The sequence below is a fragment of the Macaca mulatta genome, chromosome 9, assembly GCF_049350105.2.
Source record: "Macaca mulatta isolate MMU2019108-1 chromosome 9, T2T-MMU8v2.0, whole genome shotgun sequence".
NCBI classification, from domain to species: Eukaryota; Metazoa; Chordata; class Mammalia; order Primates; family Cercopithecidae; genus Macaca; species Macaca mulatta.
In genome coordinates, this window is record NC_133414.1 from 4,626,361 (window position 1) to 4,645,782 (window position 19,422).

At 50.4% G+C, this 19,422-nt stretch overlaps 1 protein-coding gene across 2 annotated transcripts in view; it reads left to right on the forward strand.

Moving 5' to 3' along the window:
- PFKP (phosphofructokinase, platelet) overlaps positions 1-19,422 on the forward strand; it is a 66,554-nt gene that overhangs the window by 19,888 nt on the left and 27,244 nt on the right. For both annotated transcript variants that reach the window (XM_028825933.2, XM_028825935.2), the window contains exons 3-10: positions 9,400-9,477; positions 11,850-12,039; positions 13,863-14,028; positions 15,194-15,238; positions 15,472-15,580; positions 16,798-16,893; positions 18,252-18,344; positions 18,910-19,035. In XM_028825933.2, coding sequence (XP_028681766.2) covers positions 9,400-9,477; positions 11,850-12,039; positions 13,863-14,028; positions 15,194-15,238; positions 15,472-15,580; positions 16,798-16,893; positions 18,252-18,344; positions 18,910-19,035 — 903 coding nt within the window. The remainder of the gene's footprint in view (positions 1-9,399; positions 9,478-11,849; positions 12,040-13,862; positions 14,029-15,193; positions 15,239-15,471; positions 15,581-16,797; positions 16,894-18,251; positions 18,345-18,909; positions 19,036-19,422) is intronic.

Sequence of the window (19,422 nt, forward strand, 5' to 3'; positions counted from 1 at the left end):
ACCCATAAATCAACGTTTCGTTTCTGTGTGCTCATCTGTGCAGTAGAAACCGTGTGTGCCCTCCTGTCTGCCTGGTAGAAAGGACTTGGAGAAGTCTTGAGACTAACGGGGCAGAGGCGCTGTTTGACTCCTTGTCAGGGATGAGATGTGCACGTCTTTGACTCCGTGGGTGTGTGACCAGGTGGGGAAACGGGGTCTGCACCTGCACACATCTGTTCATAGGTGGCTCTGCATTGAAGAGGCCCAGCCCCGTCCCCGGCCCACTCTCCAGGTCATACCACAGGCTGGGCTTCTCTCTGAGTCTCAGGCTATGGCATCTGGGGCTGGGCAATTCTTGGTGGGGGGGGTCCTTTGAACCACAAGAAGCTGAGCAGCACCTCTGCGTCCACCCACCCCATAACCACGGCAGTCAAAGATGTCCTTACATCTCCAACATCAGTGAATGTCCTCTGGGGGGAAAAATCACTCTTTTTGGGTACCATTGTTCTAGACCTATTTGGGCTCGAATTGAGAAGATGTTATGTTTTATTTTTTTTGAGCATGACTCAGTAATGTATCCAACAGAATTTTTCACCTATACTCTAGTTTCTAACCTACAGCTCTCTAGGTTACCAACAGACCAAAACAATTAAACAGGTTACTATTAATTAAAGGGGCTTGTTTTTTCCTTTAGTAGTGCATGTGTGAAGAAAGTATTAATCTGGAAACAGTGGCATTTCTGCTGAAAGCCTGGCCTTGATCGACTGAGCCCTGCTGTCTGGCCGCTGCTTGCGCTCCTGTAAACCTGGGCCAAGCCTACGTGTGAGGCATGCCAAGCCTTGGGCTCCCTTCCAGGGAGACTCGGGGAGGTTTGCCAGTTAACCCATTCTTTTCTACCTGGTGAACCAATTGTTAGTTCTTTCTTTTTTCTCTGAAGCTAAGGTTTTTCCTTAGAAGCCTACAAATGGCTTTAGTTTCTTGGAGATCATCATCTCCAAGATGTTGATCTCATATACCAAGTATATCAGATGCTTTGACCCAAAGGCCATGCCCAGGATAAACTACCCTGGCTCCGGTGGGTCAAAACCAGGCTGGGGCAAGTCAGTTGGTTAACCCAGGGCTGCCACTGTGGCTGCGGAAAAGAGTCGACTCCTTGCATTTGGTTTCATTAATGGATTTAATATCCTGTTGTCGAAGATTTTCCTGCAGAGTTAAAAAATTGTTCATCTTGGCCGGGCGCGGTGGCTCAAGCCTGTAATCCCAGCACTTTGGGAGGCCGAGACAGGCGGATCACAAGGTCAGGAGATCGAGACCATCCTGGCTAACAAGGTGAAACCCCATCTCAACTAAAAAATACAAAAAATAACTAGCCGGGCGAGGTGGCGGGCGCCTGTAGTCCCAGCTACTCGGGAAGCTGAGGCAGGAGAATGGCGTAAACCCGGGAGGCGGAGCTTGCAGTGAGCTGAGATCCGGCCACTGCATCCCAGCCTGGGCGACAGAGCAAGACTCCCTCTCAAAAAAAAAAAAAAAAAAAAAATTGTTCATCTTATTATAGTTCTTCAAATGTGACTCACTTAAGATTCTTGCCGAGCACCGTGGCTCATACTTGTAGTCCCAGCACTTTGGGAGGCTGAGGCGGACGGATCATTTGAGGTCAGGAGTTAAAGACCAGTCTGGCCAACATGACGGAACTCCGTCTCTACTGAAAACACAACAGGTAGCTGGGTGTGGTGTAATCCTTGGAAGGCTGAAGCTTGAACTCAGGAGGTGGAGGTTGCAGTGAGCCTAGATTTGCACCACTGCATTCCAGCGTGGGTGACAGAACGAGACTGTGTCAAAAAAGAAAAAAGTCTTTTATCTTAATTTTTTGTTTGTTTGTTTTAAAGTTTGGTTCCGCTCTGGACAGCTGTTTGTAAATATTATCAGAGCCTTTGTCATCGTCCACACCCTAAAGAAAGGCTAGGAATAATTCTGATCATTTTATCAGCTAGTTCTTTCCATGATTAAAAACAACACATTCAAAAGGTGTCAGATAAGTGATGCCTTTTTATGTTGAAGGGATAACGGGTGTTGGAACAGCATCAGCATCCAGCCTCTGGTCTTCCCAGATGTGCTGCCACAGAGCCTGTGCCACCCGCCCCCTCCCCCAAGCTCACCTCAGGTGCCCGAGGGTCTCCATCTCCCCACACCCCCTGGTCAGCAGCTCTGTCCCTGCACCCAGACAGGCCAACCCTTCTGAGCTTGAAATATCAGCATGTGATCTTAGCTACCCTTGTTTCAGCCCTGAGCATTACAGCTTGACTTACTATACCAATACACAAACCATTAACTTATCAATGAATTGATTGGCATCATGCTTCCCCTCCTTAGTCGGTCTCATGGAGGTAGAGAGTAGGATGATAGAGAGCAGAGGCTGGGAAGGGGGTGTGGACAGGAGGGGGTACAGAGAGGTGGACAGGTGCAAACATATGCTTAGATAGAAGGAGTAGGTTCCAGGGTAATAGCAGAGTAGCCTGGCTGTGTTAGCAACAGCGTATTAATATATTTCAGAGTAACTGGGGGAGAGGACTGGAAATGTTCTGAATGCGTAGAATTTAAAAATACCTAGGGTGACGGACACCCCAGTACCCTAATCTGGTCATTACAGGTTCTGTGCGTTCAACAAAGACTCACATGCACCCCACAAATATGTAAAATAATATGTGTCAATAAAATTGAAAACATACGGGGGAAAAGCCTTTCCCTTCCTGATAGAAACCCTTCGTTTGCCATAGGAAATATTTCTTTTTGAATAAAATGAACCTCCTGCTTTTACAATTTTTTAAAGTGAGAAATCTCACACTTGGGACCCCAAATAAACACCTTTTCCCCAGAAGTGCTGCTGCCCCCCCTGTCTGAGGAAGAGGGTGGAGGGGCCTCTCCTAATCCAGAGGATTCCTGAGCTCGTGGGATGTGTGGATGGGGGTGGCCATGGAAAGCAGTTGGCAAGACAAAGACCAGGTGATAGCACTGGCCCTGACTTTTGGGGCTATGTCTGATTTTTTTTTGTTTTTAATTTGTCTCACCCCTGCCATCCCTGAGTGTGGCCCCTACCTTCCCCCAACAGTGTTGAAAGACCAAGTTTGTCCACATCCCATTCAGTCACATCTCTTTGATGTTTTAAACATAACTGTTTCTGCCTGTTAACTTCCTTGAAGTGAAAACTATTCAGCCACTCCATTTCTGTCTAAAAATAAGTGATGCTTGAGCACAGCACTGTGCAGTTTCTTACGTGTAGCTGTTCGTGACCTGACTCTGCAGGGTCTTGACCAGAGCCCATGCCTTCCACTAACACGCGTGTGTGCTCACCGAGCTAGCTGACTCCCAGAAGGCCAGTTCAGACGGCCTGGGTCTGCTCTGCACTCCCTGCCTATCGCTGGAACATTGTCCAACAAAATCTATGCATCCAGGCTGATGGTAACCACAGGAACAAGCATTGTCTTTTATTACATGTTTATACGCCAGCCAGGTCCCATGCTGAATTCTTCATGTATGATCTGCCTTCATCCCACCACCACGTACGCCATTGCCCGTGGCTTCAGACAGTCTGGTTCCAGTCAACATTGCAGACTGCAGAAGAGCGTCATCTCCGTTCACCGCCACCTCCCACCACTGTGCTCAGCTGAATGAGCCTGGGGGAGGGGGGGTCTTTGCTATAAGGCCACTGCTGGGCCAGTGCTTAGAACTCTCTCTCTACTGGGGAGGAAGGGTGACTGGCTTCGCTCCTGCTGGGGCTGTTGGTTGTACAACTTACCTGGAATTGTGCACTCTTAGCTTTGGCTTAAAGAAATCTGTGATGCCAGAGGGCTAAATACATCATGCTGTTGCCTTATTGGTCTTCCACAGAAGCAAGTGCAGGACCATACGATGGTGTGTCGTGTTCTAACCTATTTCAGAATTTTACAGTTGACTGAGTCTCCCAAGAAGAAATCCTGAGGCTGCTCTATAGAAATTTTCTATCAAGTAATGAAATCAGTGAGTGTGCTTTGCTGGGGTGATTGGTAGGGTCTCTGGACAAGAGCGTTCCTTCAGAGTCTTGGTGGGGAGGTGAGCAGGGCTTGGGGTGTGTACTGGCGCGGGGCTGTTTAATCTCAGGCTCTGCCTCTGAATTTCCTAGAGACAGGATAAAACCACGATTCCTGGCCTTTGAAAACCATTGACATAGTGAACTTCCTGCCGCCTCTCTTTCATGCACACCTAGTTTTGAACGCTGGTGTTTCCTGAGTCTAAGCCTAGGTAGCCGTTCGGAGCTGACCTCTCTGCATGCGTGCCCTGAATTCTAGAGGTGAAACATTTTAATTTATTAAGGAATATTGTAGCTTTAGGTTCTGTGGGGGAGGGAAAAGGATTAAACTAGGGAAAGCTTGATTCTGTAGGAAACAAAAAAAAAAATAGTAGGCCCGGCACGGTGGCTCACACCTGTAATTCCAGCACTTTGGGAGGCCGAGGCGGGCGGATCACGAGGTCAGATCGAGACCATCCTGGCTAACACAGTGAAAACCTGTCTCTACTAAAAATACACACACACAAAAAGCCAGGCATGGTGGCGGGCACCTGTAGTCCCAGCTACTCGGGAGGCTGAGGCAGGAGAATGGCGTGAACCCAGGAGGCGGAGCTTGCAGTGAGCCGAGGTCACACCACTGCACTCCAGCCTGGGTGACAGAGTGAGACTCCATCCCCCCGTCCCCCCCACAAAAAAATTAATATTTACTCAGAAGCAGCAAAGCCCATAAATCTCTAAATGCAGTAACTATGTCTGCAGGAAGCTGGTGATAACATTATCTGGAAGACACTTTTAAAGTCTGTTATCTCCAGTAGCTTATTTTCTTCTGGTAGTGGGAATGTTCACCATTTGGAGTTAGTTGAGTGAAGAATTCAGGAAATCAGATTGGAAAAAAGCATTATCTGGTTGAGAAGACACATGGGCCCATCCAACAAGCATTCTGAAAGAAAAAGCCTACTGCTGCCACACAGCAGTATAATTTCCCTTTGTCTGTAACTTAAAAAAAAAACAATACATCTGAGATGTCCGAGAAAGCCATCCATAGGTGAACTAGTTTACTCCATTTATGATGGATTCAGTGAATGCCTAAAAATTCTGGCCAAAACCACCTCTACATATGGAACAATCTCCTACCTGGTTAGAAGACTGTGGTTATTTTGGCACGGCTCAAAACAATTTCGAATAAGTTACAATGACTTCAGAGCCTGTGGCATGTTCTTAGATGTGATCAAATGACTCAGTATAAAAATTCTATCGGCCGATGGATCCGATGCAGCCAACAAGGAGCGCTAAGGTTCATCTTGTGAGTCAGAGTCCACAAGACAGAGAGTGTTACTTTGGCCAGAAAACTGAGATAAGGTTAAAGGTTTTATGCTCTGTTTTTCCTATGTGAGTCATAAAACTGGCTTGGAAGGCAAATTCCAAAAGGGTGTTTTAGGAAACATGTGGTCTTTGGCTGTAGTAAGATAAATATTCAGCCTTCTAAGAAGACTTCAAAAGAGAAAACTCATCTGAATTTCTACGTTGTAGTACGTTTGGGCAAAATGAGTCTTCCTAATTTAGTAATATCTTCCTTGCTGGTGAAAGACAGCTTAGAACTGTGGTTGGTGGTTACTTTTCACATGTTCCATGGGCATCGTGACTTTGCAAATTAAAGAATGAGTCATTTCCTAGCAACTTAGCTGACGCATGCACTAGACAGGCAGCTTTGGGGGCGGCACTCAAAGTCCTCCCTTTTAATTTTTTAATTGTTTTCTTTGCCATATGCATCTATGCAACACAAAATAATGAAATTATTTTTAGAGAACGTTTTACTTTTCAAAATGTTGTGGTTTGCAGAGCAGTTTTATTACTCTAGAGGCTAGGGGATTCGTTACCATGTTTGATTAAATCCGTATTTAAATTCTGTGAACTCATGCAGGGAAAGGCAATTGTTTGGTTCCCACTATGGCATATTAAGTAGTAAAGTGCCGGGTGGCGGTCGACTTGGAAGCAGCGTCTGGGATAGCACGTGCTCCAGGAATACTCTGAAAGCTGATGCCGTGAGGGGTGCACGGTTGACTCCTGGGCCTGAGATGGCCTCAGGATGCTGCAGCAGCCTTGGTGGCATCCTTTTAGCAGGGCAGCGGCCGGGATGGCGCCTTCCCCTCAGTCTCTTTATTTACCAGGAAACTGCATGCACAGAAATGACTGCAGCAGCTCTGGGTGTGGGAATTTAGAGCTGTCCGTTTTCAGTTTTGCCAGAGCCCCAGGGTTATGACCACTCTACATCCCGGGCCACCCAGGGAGGTCCTGGTTTCTGCTGTGGTTCAGGCCTCATCATGGGCCATCTTTTCTCTCCTCCTGAGATGTGGGCTTGGAGGATGGGATGTCGTCCCTCTAAGAAGGGTCTGTTTCAGCATGGTGGTGTAGGCTCTGACTCTTCGGCCCAGGTCACATGCCTGCTTCCTTGTTTCCTTGCCCCACAAGCTTCATGGAAGTGAATCTGGAAAGTCAAGATCACCATAGATGCAGTTTGTTCAGCGTTGCTCCCAGACCTGAAGAACGAGGTGCTCTGTTGTACGCGCAGCATGAAGCATAATTCTTAGCAGAAACCTGGGAGTTTGGGGTGGTAGAGATCACTAAAAATGCAACCCCAAGGCTAGGTTATCTCTTTATTTATGTATCCACCCAGCCACCCTCCTACCTATTGTACTTCAAATATTCTAAGGAATATGGCCTCCAGGAGTCACTCACGGCTTTGCATGCGGCCGTCTGTGCCTGGTGCGTCTTTGTGTGGACTACAGCACCCGCAGCAGGACAGAACAGAAACGGTGCCTCCCAGGGTGCCCTGTGCAGAGGGGAGGCCTGCGTCCGACCTCACACTTGCTCACCCTCACCCTCCAGGGGGACAGCTACACTGAGCTCATCTGCACTGCAAGGGAAATCTGTTTTCAGAGCAAGGGGAGACAATAATAATAATAATCCCTCGAGTGAGACTGGGCTATGTTTAGAAGATGTTTCACTGCTTTGCCATGGAGGTAGGGGCCTGGTGATGAGCAGTGCCTATACCAGCCTGTGAGCCAGTGGCTGGGTGCCTGGGGGGGTCTCAGGAGGTGCAGACGGGGCTGCCATCGCTGAAATGAACCAGCTCTGCTTTGGGTTCTGTTCCATTCCAGACTGTTTTCTCCTTTCTTGTTTATTACATGTATGACACTAAATTATAAACACACACGTGGCCAGGCGTGGTGGCTCACACCTGTAATCCCAGCACTTCAGGAGGCCCAGGCAGGCAGATCACTTGAGGTCAGGAGTTGGAAACCAGCCTGGCCAACATGGTGAAACCCTGTCTCTACTGGGGAAAAAAAAAAAAAAAAAAAGCCAGATGTGGTAGTGTGTGCCTATAATCCCAGCTACTCCAGAGGCTGAGGTAGGAGAATCACTTGAACCCGGGAGATGTAGGTTGCAGTGAGCCAAGATTGCACCACTGCACTGCAGCCTGGGCGACAGAGCAAGACTCTGTCTCAAAATAAAATAAACATATATGTATATATAATGTTTCTGATGGAAATTTACATTTATAAATATAAGTATACAAATTGGCCAGCTATCAAGGTGCCTGCACCATTGATTAATTTATATACAGAACTCCGTAATCTATGAATCATTTCCTTTTTAAAAACCTTTCTTCCTTTTTTCTGTCCTCCTGACCCTCACTAAGGAGGGCTTATGAATCCAACAATAATCTATTGTGAACTTTTCTAAATCCCTAATAGTTATTCCTTCTTAAGGTTAAATCCTGTGGAAGGCGAGTTACATAGATGAAGGTACCAATAGGCATTGCTGCATTTCCTAATCTTGTAGATTCTGTGGAGAAAAAGATGGGGATGCATTTAGCATTGAAAGGTAATTGTCCTTGGGCTTCTTCTATCAATATGTCCTCACATGTTGATATCTGATTCCCTAATGCAGTGCAGTGTCATTAATGGAGGGTAAGGCAGACAATTATTATTCGGCTGTGCTGTTTAATAATATTTAATATATATCTCAAGTGGCCCAGGTTGCCTTGGCAGATGGAGCCCCTGACAAAATGCTCCCTTGTATGTCCTGTGGTCGACAACACTGTATGCCTGTGAGTTTGTGCTGAAGTATGATAAACACGTTGGGTGAACGTGACCCCTTTCAACCTCTCAGGAAACACTGGGCCATAGGAGAATGGCTTGATTCCTCGTTGCACTCGCAGGCTGAGTCTAGGCAGAAGTTCCCATTACTAGGGACTCGGTGTGAGGGACTTCCTCACAATTCCCTGCTTTCACCCAGCACTGGGGCAGAAGTTCCCATTACTAGGGACTCGGTGTGAGGACTTCCCCACAATTCCCTGCTTTTAACCAGCGCTGGGGCAGAAGTTCCCATTACTAGGGACTCGGTGTGAGGGCCTTCCCACAATTCCCTGCTTTTAACCAGCGCTGGGGCAGAAGTTCCCATTACTAGGGACTCGGTGCTCGGCCTTCCCACAGTTCCCTGTTTTCATGCAGCTCTGGGGCAGAAGTTCCCATTACTAGGGACTCGGTGTGAGGGCCTTCCCACAATTCCCTGCTTTCACCCAGCGCTGGGGCAGAAGTTCCCATTACTAGGGACTCGGTGTGAGGGCCTTCCCACAGTTCCCTGCTTTCACGCAGCTCTGGGGCAGAAGTTCCCATTACTAGGGCCTCGGTGTGAGGGCCTTCCCACAGTTCCCTGCTTTCACCCAGCGCTGGGGCAGAAGTTCCCATTACTAGGGCCTCGGTGTGAGGGCCTTCCCACAGTTCCCTGCTTTCACCCAGCGCTGGGGCAGAAGTTCCCATTACTAGGGACTCGGTGTGAGGGCCTTCCCACAGTTCCCTGCTTTCACCCAGCGCTGGGGCAGAAGTTCCCATTACTAGGGACTCGGTGTGAGGGCCTTCCCACAGTTCCCTGCTTTCACCCAGCGCTGGGGCAGAAGTTCCCATTACTAGGGACTCGGTGTGAGGGCCTTCCCACAATTCCCTGCTTTCAGCCAGCTCTGGGGCAGAAGTTCCCATTACTAGGGACTCGGTGTGAGGGCCTTCCCACAGTTCCCTGCTTTCACCCAGCGCTGGGGCAGAAGTTCCCATTACTAGGGACTCGGTGTGAGGGCCTTCCCACAATTCCCTGCTTTCAGCCAGCTCTGGGGCAGAAGTTCCCATTACTAGGGACTCGGTGTGAGGGCCTTCCCACAGTTCCCTGCTTTCCTCCAGCGCTGGAACTGCCCTGTCCTCTGACCAGCGGACGCTCAGGATCTAACATTCACTGTTATTTTTCCCATTTTATATAGTTTAAGGATCACTTCCCATTTAGTGAAGTTTATCTCAGTTTTAAAAGATTCTCCCTTTCTCCCCTAGGGCTACCAGGGCATGGTGGACGGAGGCGCGAACATCGCGGAGGCCGACTGGGAGAGCGTCTCCAGCATCCTGCAAGTGGTGCGTACTGGGCTGCTGTCCACAGGGTTCTCTGGGTTGGAGACTCTTTCATGTGTAGTAAATTCCCAGAACACTTGAGCTCAGATCAGTTGATAGAGATTATGTGGACAGAACAGACTGTGAGAAGCTCTTTACTTTTGGTTTGATCTTTAGAAATGCATGTGTTAATCTGTGACTCACTTTGAGTATTTGCTAATAGAAATAATCCAAATCGGTGCCTCCCCGCTGAAGACACTCGTGGGGCCCACACCTTCCTGCTGGTCTCAGGCTCTCTCTGCACTGGGCGCCTCCTGATTTCTGCCATATCGGAAGGGAGGTGGAGGGAATTTTGACAACCACAGAAGTTAGGTGGAGCAACATTTGCAAAACATCAGGACGTTGTGGGCTGAATTCACACAGGGGAGCATTTCCATTCTGTGGTCGTGATTGACGTAGGAAGACGTGAACAGAGGGCTGAAGTGTGTGTGTGTATCAGTGAGTTTGTGTTTCTGCATGTGGTATATGTGGTGTGTGAATCTCAGTGTGTATGTAACTGAGTTTGGTGTGTGTCTGTATGTAGGTGTGTGAGTCTGAGTATGTGTGGTTTGCCCGTGTGTATGTGTTAACTGTGTGAGTTTGTGGCTAGTGAGTGTGTATCTGTGTGTGGGATGTGTGTATATGTGGTTTCCTTGTATGTATAGGTGTGTGTGGTGTCTGTGTGTGTGTGGTGTGTCTGTGTGTGGCGTGCCTGTGTGGGGGGTGTGTGTGTATGTGTAGGTGTGTGTGGTGTGTGTGTGTGTGAGCGAGCGAGCGAGGGAATGGGAATGGCACCCACTCCTCTGCAGTCCAGTTATCCTGGTTTCGTTCCCAAGTTGCAGCCACCTCTTTTGTCTTTTTGGTGGGAGTTTCTGGGTTGCTGACTCTACCTCCCATCGTGCCGGCTCTCATGCTGCCCCCTGGCTTTTTGTCCGGGCAGAGTCTGGAGAGCACCCCTGCCCTGCTCTGCGCCCCTACCCTCACCTGCCTTGGGGACCGGGTTGTAAGTGGTCTCGGTCACACTTGGTGCTGGTGACACAGGATCGTGTGGAGTGAATTTCAGTTTTTATGACCTTTTCATAATGCTTTGACAAATTAAATGATGGTAGGTTTCATGTAAAAATATAAACTTTTCTGGGATTTGGAATAGTAATAAGTCTCCATATGTGAAAAGGAGCTGTGTGCATGTACCATTGGTGTATTGAAACACACACACATAGGCCAGGCATGGTGGCTCACGCCTGTAATCCCAGCACTTTGGGAGGCTGAGGTGGGCGGATCACGAGGTCAGGAGATGGAGACCATCCTGGCTAACAAGGTGAAACCCCGTCTCTACTAAAAATACAAAAAAAAAAAAAAAAAAAAAAAAACAGGCGTGGTGGCGGGTGCCTGTAATCCCAGCTACCAGGGAAGCCGAGGCAGGAGAATGGCGTGAACCCAGGAGCGGAGCTTGCAGTGAGCCAAGATTGCGCCACTGCACTCCAGCCTGGGTGACAGAGTGAGACTCTGTCTCAAGAAAAAAAAAAAAAAGGAAGAAGCAGGCAGTCACATCAATGCAGGGGTTTCCTGGGAGCTGCCTGCAGACTGAAGTCAGGGAGAGCCCTTGCCTCCAGCACGGAGACAACCCCTGCTGCGCTTATGAGCACCTTGCTTGACGAAGTCAGCGTGCGTCTAGGGATCCAGTCTGGACTGGAGTTTGTTGGTGCATTCATGATTTTATTTAAATGAATCCTGCATTTGTCAATCCCATCAATTCTTAGTTTTTGGAAAACCAAGTGTGATGAATCATGGTCTATGTCCCCTGGAAGTCTGGATGAAATAATTTAAGTTCCTGAACACATAGCTCTTTAAAAGGGGCAGCAGGTATGTGGTGCAAAAAAAAAAAAATCCCCTTGGCCCCAGGTTCCTGCTGGTTTTACCTGTAGGTGCTGTAAGGGGAGACTGGAGGGAGAGCCTGGCCACTGGTCACGCCACTTCCCTTGTCCTGGCCGGCGTGCTTGGTGGTCAGTGGGTTCGTCTTTGGTTCCACATGCATCTGGTTGAGCTCACTGGCCCGTGCTGGGGCGGCTGCTGTGACCCCACAGGCTGGTTCCTGCTCCATGTATTTAACTGATGGCTGCTGTGTGTCTGGCTCCTCCCCTCCCTGGCTCCTCCTGGTGTGATGTGCCTGTCTTTGTGGAATGCTGGTCTGGGACTAAAAACAGGAAAATCATAGTCTTTCATAGCTAGTTACTGACAAGGTGAAAATGAGAAAAACGTGAATTCCAGCCCCTGTTTATAGTCAGCCTGTGTGCGCCATCCACCTGGCTTTCTGTCATGCTGTGAGGAGATGAGTAAGCTGGTGTCGTCTTTCCCAGGGCGGGACGATCATTGGCAGTGCGCGGTGCCAGGCCTTCCGCACGCGGGAAGGCCGCCTGAAGGCCGCCTGCAACCTGCTGCAGCGCGGCATCACCAACCTGTGTGTGATCGGCGGGGACGGGAGCCTCACCGGGGCCAACCTCTTCCGGAAGGAGTGGAGCGGGCTGCTGGAGGAGCTGGCCAGGAATGGTGAGTGGACGCCTGCTCCCGTGTCCTGCGGGTTTTTGTCCTGTTTCAGAGCTTTGGAACGGACACGTTTCCCTCTTCACTGCAGCGGAAGCACCTGTTCTCACAGATCTTCCAGTCACCATCTCAGGACTTTTTATGATCTCAAAACACAACAGCAGCAATCATAAGAATGCTAGTAATTTAACCTTACCATGTGCCAGGCACCCTTTGACCTTTGACACAGATAGTTTTATGGAATCCTCACGACAGCCATCCAAGTCAGTTTTTAGATCATCCCATTTACAGATGAGGAATCAAATAGCCACTCGGCTGTGGGGTGGGCCAGGTCCCCAGCAGCCTGGGACACCAGTGTCCGCCTTTCAGCCCTCACACTGTATCCCTCCAGCTCGCTGGGGTCCCTTAGAACTGAAGTTCTCACAAGACTTTATTTATTTAGATACATTTCTGCCAATACATCATCTGGTACCACCTTTGACACTACTTAGGAAAGCGTTTCTGAGAGTCCTGTGTGTATGTAGGTTTTTTGGTTTGCTTGTTTTGAGACGGAGTCTGTCTCCCTTGCCCAGGCTGGAGTGCAGTGATGTGATTTTGGCTCACTGCAGCCTCTGCCTTCTGGGTTCTAGCGATTCTGCTGCCTCCTTCTCTTCCTCCTGAGTAGCCAGGATCACAGACATGCACCACCACACCCGGCTAACTTTTGTATTTTTGGTAGAGACGGGGTTCCATCGTGTTGGCCAGGCTGGTCTCGAACTCCTGACCACAGGTCATCCATCCACCTCGGCCTCCCAAAGTGTAGTTTTTCTCCCTTGAAGCAGTTGTTATGTAATTTCAATGCAATATTAAATATGACCAGGGAAGCATATTGTTTAATAGCAACTTGATGAGAGGCGGCTTTGAGGCAAAGCAACTGTCTCCAGGCTTGTGAACATCCTTGTAGGGGACGGAGAACGCTGCCTGCTGGAAGCAGCCAGGCCTCACAGTTCTTGCTTGTCCACATCGTCCTGGTCTGGCACAGCCCACTGAGTGTACAGAGCAGGACAGCGGCCACGAGTCCGGGCCTAAGCTTGCCCCTGGCCCTTCGATGGTTCCGACTCCCTTTATGCAGAGCTGCGCAGCCTAGGTCTGTCCTGAGTGCGCGGTAGATGCCCACCCACGATCCAGCTTCCCACAGATGCGTGAGAAATCAGTGTGAAGATGGCCTAGTGTCTTAGATTCTCAATTCCATAATTGTAACATATCCGTGTTCAAAGCCGTGTCATTCTCGGAAGCTGTTGCCAGGAAATACTGAGATTTTTGTTTACCAATTGCAAATGTGGATCCTTTCTTTTATTTTTCGAATCCACTGCTCTTGTCTAAGTGCCAGGTGACAGTGCCCATTGTGTGTAACTGCTGCCAGCTTTGTCTGGCTTCTCTTTCCTTAACTATGCAGAATCCGGTTGCATTGAGTTCTGAGGAAATAAAGAATTGACCTGGGCAGTGGCTCACACCTATAATCCCAGCCCTTTGGGAGGCCAAGGCAGGACGGTCTCTTGAGCCCAGGAATTTAAGACCAGCCTGGGCAACATAGAGTCTGGCTCTACCAAAAAATTAAGAAATCAGCCAGGCATAGTTCTAACTTCTCAGGAGACTGAGGCAGGAGGATCGCCTGAGCCCAGGAGTTCAAGGCTGCAGCGAGCTATGATGGTGCCACTGCACTCCAGCCTGGTCAACAGAGTGAGACCCTGTCTCAAAAAAATGATAATACATAAATGATACCAGTAACAAATCAAAGAGTTTAGAGTGTTTGTTTAGGGTGGTTGTGTTGCTGTTTGCTCCCCACGCAGGCCAGATCGATAAGGAGGCCGTGCAGAAGTACGCCTACCTCAACGTGGTGGGCATGGTGGGCTCCATTGACAATGATTTCTGTGGCACCGACATGACCATCGGCACTGACTCCGCCCTGCATAGGATCATCGAGGTCATTGACGCCATCATGACCACGGCCCAGAGGTAAAGCACTCAGAGGAACCGGCGGGAGGCCACGTGGGGCCCGATGTGTGCCCAGCTCAGATGTTACCACGGGCTCTAGAACATTCTGCAGATTGGGTGTCCTGGTGCTGGCTCGTAACTTGACTTTTAGGAACTATTGCCAGAAAATTGTTCTCTGGTCTGCTTTCCATTTTTAATTTTAAAACATTCCTTGTTTTTAACCCGATGATAAAAGAAAGCTGTTGATTAGAATTTGAAAGGAAGAAACAAAATAATAATTATCTGAATGTCCTATCCAAACATCTCCGGAAGGAGTGGCAAGAAGTAAACTATGGTATGGATTTTCCACACCACTCATGAGAGATGCGGCCAGTGATGTCCTGCCCTGTGTAACCTATGGATTCACAAAGTGTGGTGGGGCCAGTGCATTTGATCCGAGGTGCTCTAGACTCGGCGGATTATCACTAATGACTCTGTGGGGCACCCTACAATTTCTGAAGCAATTTGCATGAAAACCATGTGAAATGGTAAATAGAATAAGTGTCTCCCCTTTAAGGACGAGGTGCTTGAGACTGAGAGAGTGCTGAATCCAGTCCCCGGTGTGGTGCCTCCCAGTCCTCTGTGTGTCCTGTTCCCAGTGATGCCTTCACTGGACATTCTCAGTGCGTAGGCGTGAACCCCACGGTTGGTGGAAAATCACTAAGTTGGAAGGCTGCTCGGAGCAGTTGGATTTTTCCATTCCCTGGGAAGACCCAGTCTCTGGGTGTTAACCACTTAGTGACACTGGCACGCACTTGTTTCCCTGGGAGAGATCCAGCCGTGGCTCTTGACAGCAGCCACCGACTGTGCCCAATAGAGAAGGTATCTGGGAAAGAGCCCAGCACGGGGCCTGGGAGTGTGAGTGTGTCCTGGGCACAGGCAGGCGAGGTGTCAAATGTGCAACTGGAGAGCGCAGAGGTGGCTCAAGTCATTTTCCTCACAGGAGTCTGGAAGGCTACTGCATAGCGTTTGCCTTAGTAGAAAATGAACCATTTTTGAAGCCTAGGTCCTTGCAGGCCTCCTGGCTAACTCGGCTGTCAAAGCCCCTTCTCTCTGCTTTCTGAGCTGTGTCCAGGGCTGAGTGGGTGCTCCCTGTGTTTCTCTGCTTTCTGAGCTGTGTCCGGGGCTCCCTCTGTTTTTCTTCCAGCCACCAGAGGACCTTCGTTCTGGAGGTGATGGGACGACACTGTGGGTATGTACCTGCGGTGGGTCCAGTGTCCGCAGTGCGGGTTGGGGACCCTTAGCGTCATCTCCCTGAGGCTATACCCCACATCCAGAATGCTCCCGCGGAGAGTCCTGGAGGGGCTGGCGTCCCGCTTCATACCTGGCATTAGATCTGCCCATCTGTCACTGAGTGGGGTGCCTGGGGTACCTTCATGGGAAGGATCCTTCTGGGGTGTTGATGCTGTTGCCTTGTCCACATAGGTACCTGGCCCTGGTGAGTGCCTTGGCCTGCGGTGCAGACTGGGTGTTCCTTCCGGAGTCTCCGCCAGAGCAAGGCTGGGAGGAGCAGATGTGTGTCAAACTCTCGGAGGTAATGTGGGTCCTGTGGCCGTCGATAGCGGGTGATGCTGGCTGCATTGCTTTAATCAGGATCCCAAGTGGGACGGCATTTTAAGCAAGTGAAAATATTTCTCTGTCTCCAGTTTGTCACACTTTGTATTTCACTCTATGGACTGTGAGCGTGGGGCATGTTTTCCTCTATGAAGGCTGAGACTCAAGGCAGGAGAGGTCTCATTTAAGACCTGAGTCTCAGACAGAGTGAGCCTGGTTAGAATGCCCCGTGTGCCTGACTCTGGCAGGTGGACTTCAGGCACTGTTGGCTCCAGGCTCCACACAGCCACCACTACCATTTTCTACGGGCGGGGCTTTAATGCGGGGCTTTATAGAAAGCGAATCCATTGAGGATGAGTTAATCCCACATCGTGGAGTGGTCGCTGTATTCCTTTCATGACCTCTTTAGGCTCACGTGACTGCTGTGAGCATAGGAAGGACGATGGGGACAGCAGCCATGGCGGCCCAGCAGTGCAAGGCCTTTCGGGTGTCACTGTGGCCACCAGAACCCGCTGTGTGGGCCCTGTGTTCGCTCACACTGTGTTTTCTGTCCCGCCTCTCTGCTGCTGGAGCCTGTGCGCAATACAACTTCATGCCAGTGGCCAGGCTTCGGGGCCTCCCCTGGGAGGGGCCGGGGAGGAGTGGTTTACAGGGAGGGGGCAGGACACTCTGGAGGGAGGCAGAAAGCATGAGTGCATGAGGCGCCTGTGGGGAGTCCATCTCTGTGTCCTTCCCCTTGGGAACCCCTGTCAGTCACACCAGTGCCCTCCACCGAGGGCTGGCTGGGGGCCACATTTCTGTCTGTGGTGGTGATGTGAGCTCCCAGTCCCAAAGAGCTCTCTTCCAGTGAGCCACAGCTGCCCTGCCCTGCCCCTTCACCCCTGCCCCTCGCCCCTGCCCCTCTCCTCGCCTCTGCCCCTCACCCACCCCTGCCCCTCACCTCACCCCTGCCCCTCCTCACACCCCTGCCCCTCCTCACACCCCTGTCCCTCCTCTCACCCCATCCCTCCCTGCTATCATCCAGAGCACCTTTCACCACCTTCTGATGTCATTGGGAAGCAGCTCTTAGGAAGCTGGGCAAAGATTCCCGCCCAGAAAGAGGCTAGTTCAGTCCAAGACAGATTTCTGTGGTTTTGTTGTAGTTGTTGCTAAGAATGGGATTAGGAATTTGAGAGCTTTAATTTTCTGTGTCTGCAGAACCGTGCCCGGAAAAAAAGACTGAATATTATTATTGTGGCTGAAGGAGCAATTGATACCCAAAATAAACCCATTACCTCTGAGAAAATCAAAGAGGTGAGTGCGTGCAGCTGTTCCCTTTCGCTTGGTTTCTGCCTGGAAGCAGGGGAGGTTAGCATCATGGGCAGGCTTGGTTTAGAACACTGAATTATTAACTTTTTATCCTTGATATTTAAAACATTTTCATCATGACTCAGAAGTTGGACGGCCTGGGAAACACCCAGCTGCCGCTCCTGGGGGCCTGTTCCGCTTGCATCCCCTCTTGCCGAGCCCCTAGAGGTTCTGGGACTCCCCCGCAGACACAGAGGTCAGCTCGAGTGGTCACACGTGTTCTTTGGATTAGAGTGTTCTGGCTCTTAAACGTGAGCTGCTCTGAGAATGAGGACTGAACACTTGGCAGCTGACCTGGGCTTCTGTTTGCCACAGGGGGAAAAGGCGGCGCCTTGCTATTCCCTGTGCCCTCCCGTAACCCAGAGCATCAGCTGAGCACATTCTTACTCACAAAGAAAGCTGCTGTGTCCTCGTGGCCCTGCCAGGGGACGGGCTCTGGCAGGCTTCATGCCCTGGGGCTTGCTCAGTGCCTGCCCATCTGGAGAGGACTCCGATGCCATGGGCCGGGCTCCTGCTCTAGACGGGGCTGGGGACGGGCTCTGGCTCTAGCAGCCGCAGGGCAGAAGGCATCGCCACCTGCCTTTGTAAGTCGTGTTCTTTATTGTGCTTTGTTATGGTCAGTGAAGGAGCAAAACATGTCTCTGGATATGAAAACGGTGACAGGCGCCGGGGAAAGACAGCTGCCAATATTTATAAGTGGCGATCCATAAAGTCGAGGCAAAGATTTTATTTCCCACTTACTCATAATTAAATCACAGGACAATGGACCAAGAAGGAACCATGAAATTCACGTAGCCCAGCCCCACTGTTCTTACAGAGGAGTAAGCTGAGTTCCAGAGACAGTCAGTGGCCTCTCCAGGTCACCGGGCCAGCGTGCCTGTGGGGTGGGGCGAGGGGAGTGCCTTGATTGGACTGGGTTGTGCTGTCAAATCACAGCTAAACAAATTTAAGCTGGTTAAAGGAAGATGTTTACATTTTTGTAAAATATAAGTAATAGTTTAAATGCAAGCTACTGAAACTTTTTGTTGTTGTTGTTAAAGCACCGAACATGTGACTTGCATTCATTTTCTAGGTGCAAGCCAAGATTTTGTTGGGTAACAAAAGTATTATTTTTAAAACCGAGTTTCAGCTGCCCGTTATATATACTAAATGTTCTGCTAGGAAACAAAATTTAGAAATAAGTCTTCCCATTTAGATCTGAAGAAAGAGCGAAAAACCTTTTTCAGTGCCCAGTACCTGCTTCCAGATCTGGGCTGCTGGGTCCGCATCACGGTTCCGCATCCTAACGAGACGTTTCCTTGCAGCTCGTCGTCACGCAGCTGGGCTATGACACACGTGTGACCATCCTCGGGCACGTGCAGAGAGGAGGGACCCCCTCGGCATTCGACAGGATCTTGGTGAGGATGGGAGCGTTGGGCATCTTCACAAGGTCTCTAGCAGGAAGCGTTTCTGGAGAGGTGCAGGCACCAGCTGGCCACAGAGCCTGGCATAATGCTCCCCCAGAGATGCCAGCGGCCCGGCCCTCTTCTTAACGATCCTTGAGACCTTTGGTGCAGACCAGTGTCTAGGCCTACAGCCATTCAGAGGCGGGGAGAGCTCCCTAGTGTGGGAGGGCAGTGCCTGCTGTTGGGATGACATGGACCCCAGAGGACACAACCCCAGGGCAGAAAGGCTGTGTTCCTTGTGTGGGTTTCTGGAAACTGACTCGGGGCAGCAGGAATCCCAAGTACAAACTCAGCTCTTAACACTCCTGCTCTCCGTCTGGCCCTGACCTCCCCTCTGTTCCCATCTTGCCGGTTCTAAAGGAGTGGAAATCGATTTGCTCTGAAGAGTTAGGCTGCAGGTGGGGAGGGCTGTGAGCACCTGACTGAGATCATTGGAGGTCATGGAAAGACAGCAGGAGGTGACAGGGACGGGGCAGGGTGGGGGGCTGCCCCTGACTCACATGGACCTGGTTTTCAGGCCAGCCGCATGGGGGTGGAGGCAGTCATCGCCTTGCTAGAGGCCACCCCGGACACCCCAGCTTGCGTCGTGTCGCTGAACGGGAACCACGCCGTGCGCCTGCCACTGATGGAGTGCGTGCAGATGGTGAGTGGGCAGCCCATGGCCACAGGCAGGGCGGGGGCGGCTGGGGACAGACGCTGCTTGTCGGGCCGGCCTGGGTACCTCGGGTGTCTCGTCGGTGCACGCTGGGTTACACGGCCTTTCTGAGAAGGAGGTGAGCTGCCCATGGGGAGGGAGCAGGCTTGTGTTCTCACCCACACCTGCAGAACCTGTGCCGTCTTCACTCTTTGGTTTTCTAAGTTACCGTCCATCCTTGTGGCACGTAGTTGTAACCTCCCCTGAGATGGGTCTAGAGTGTTGGGATCCCAACAGTCGAAGAGTTTCCAGGTGGCCCCAGTGCACCCAGCGCTGCAGAAGGACAGAGTACAGGGAGGCAAGAGAGATCTGTGGACAGAGTGGCAGGGAGGCGGG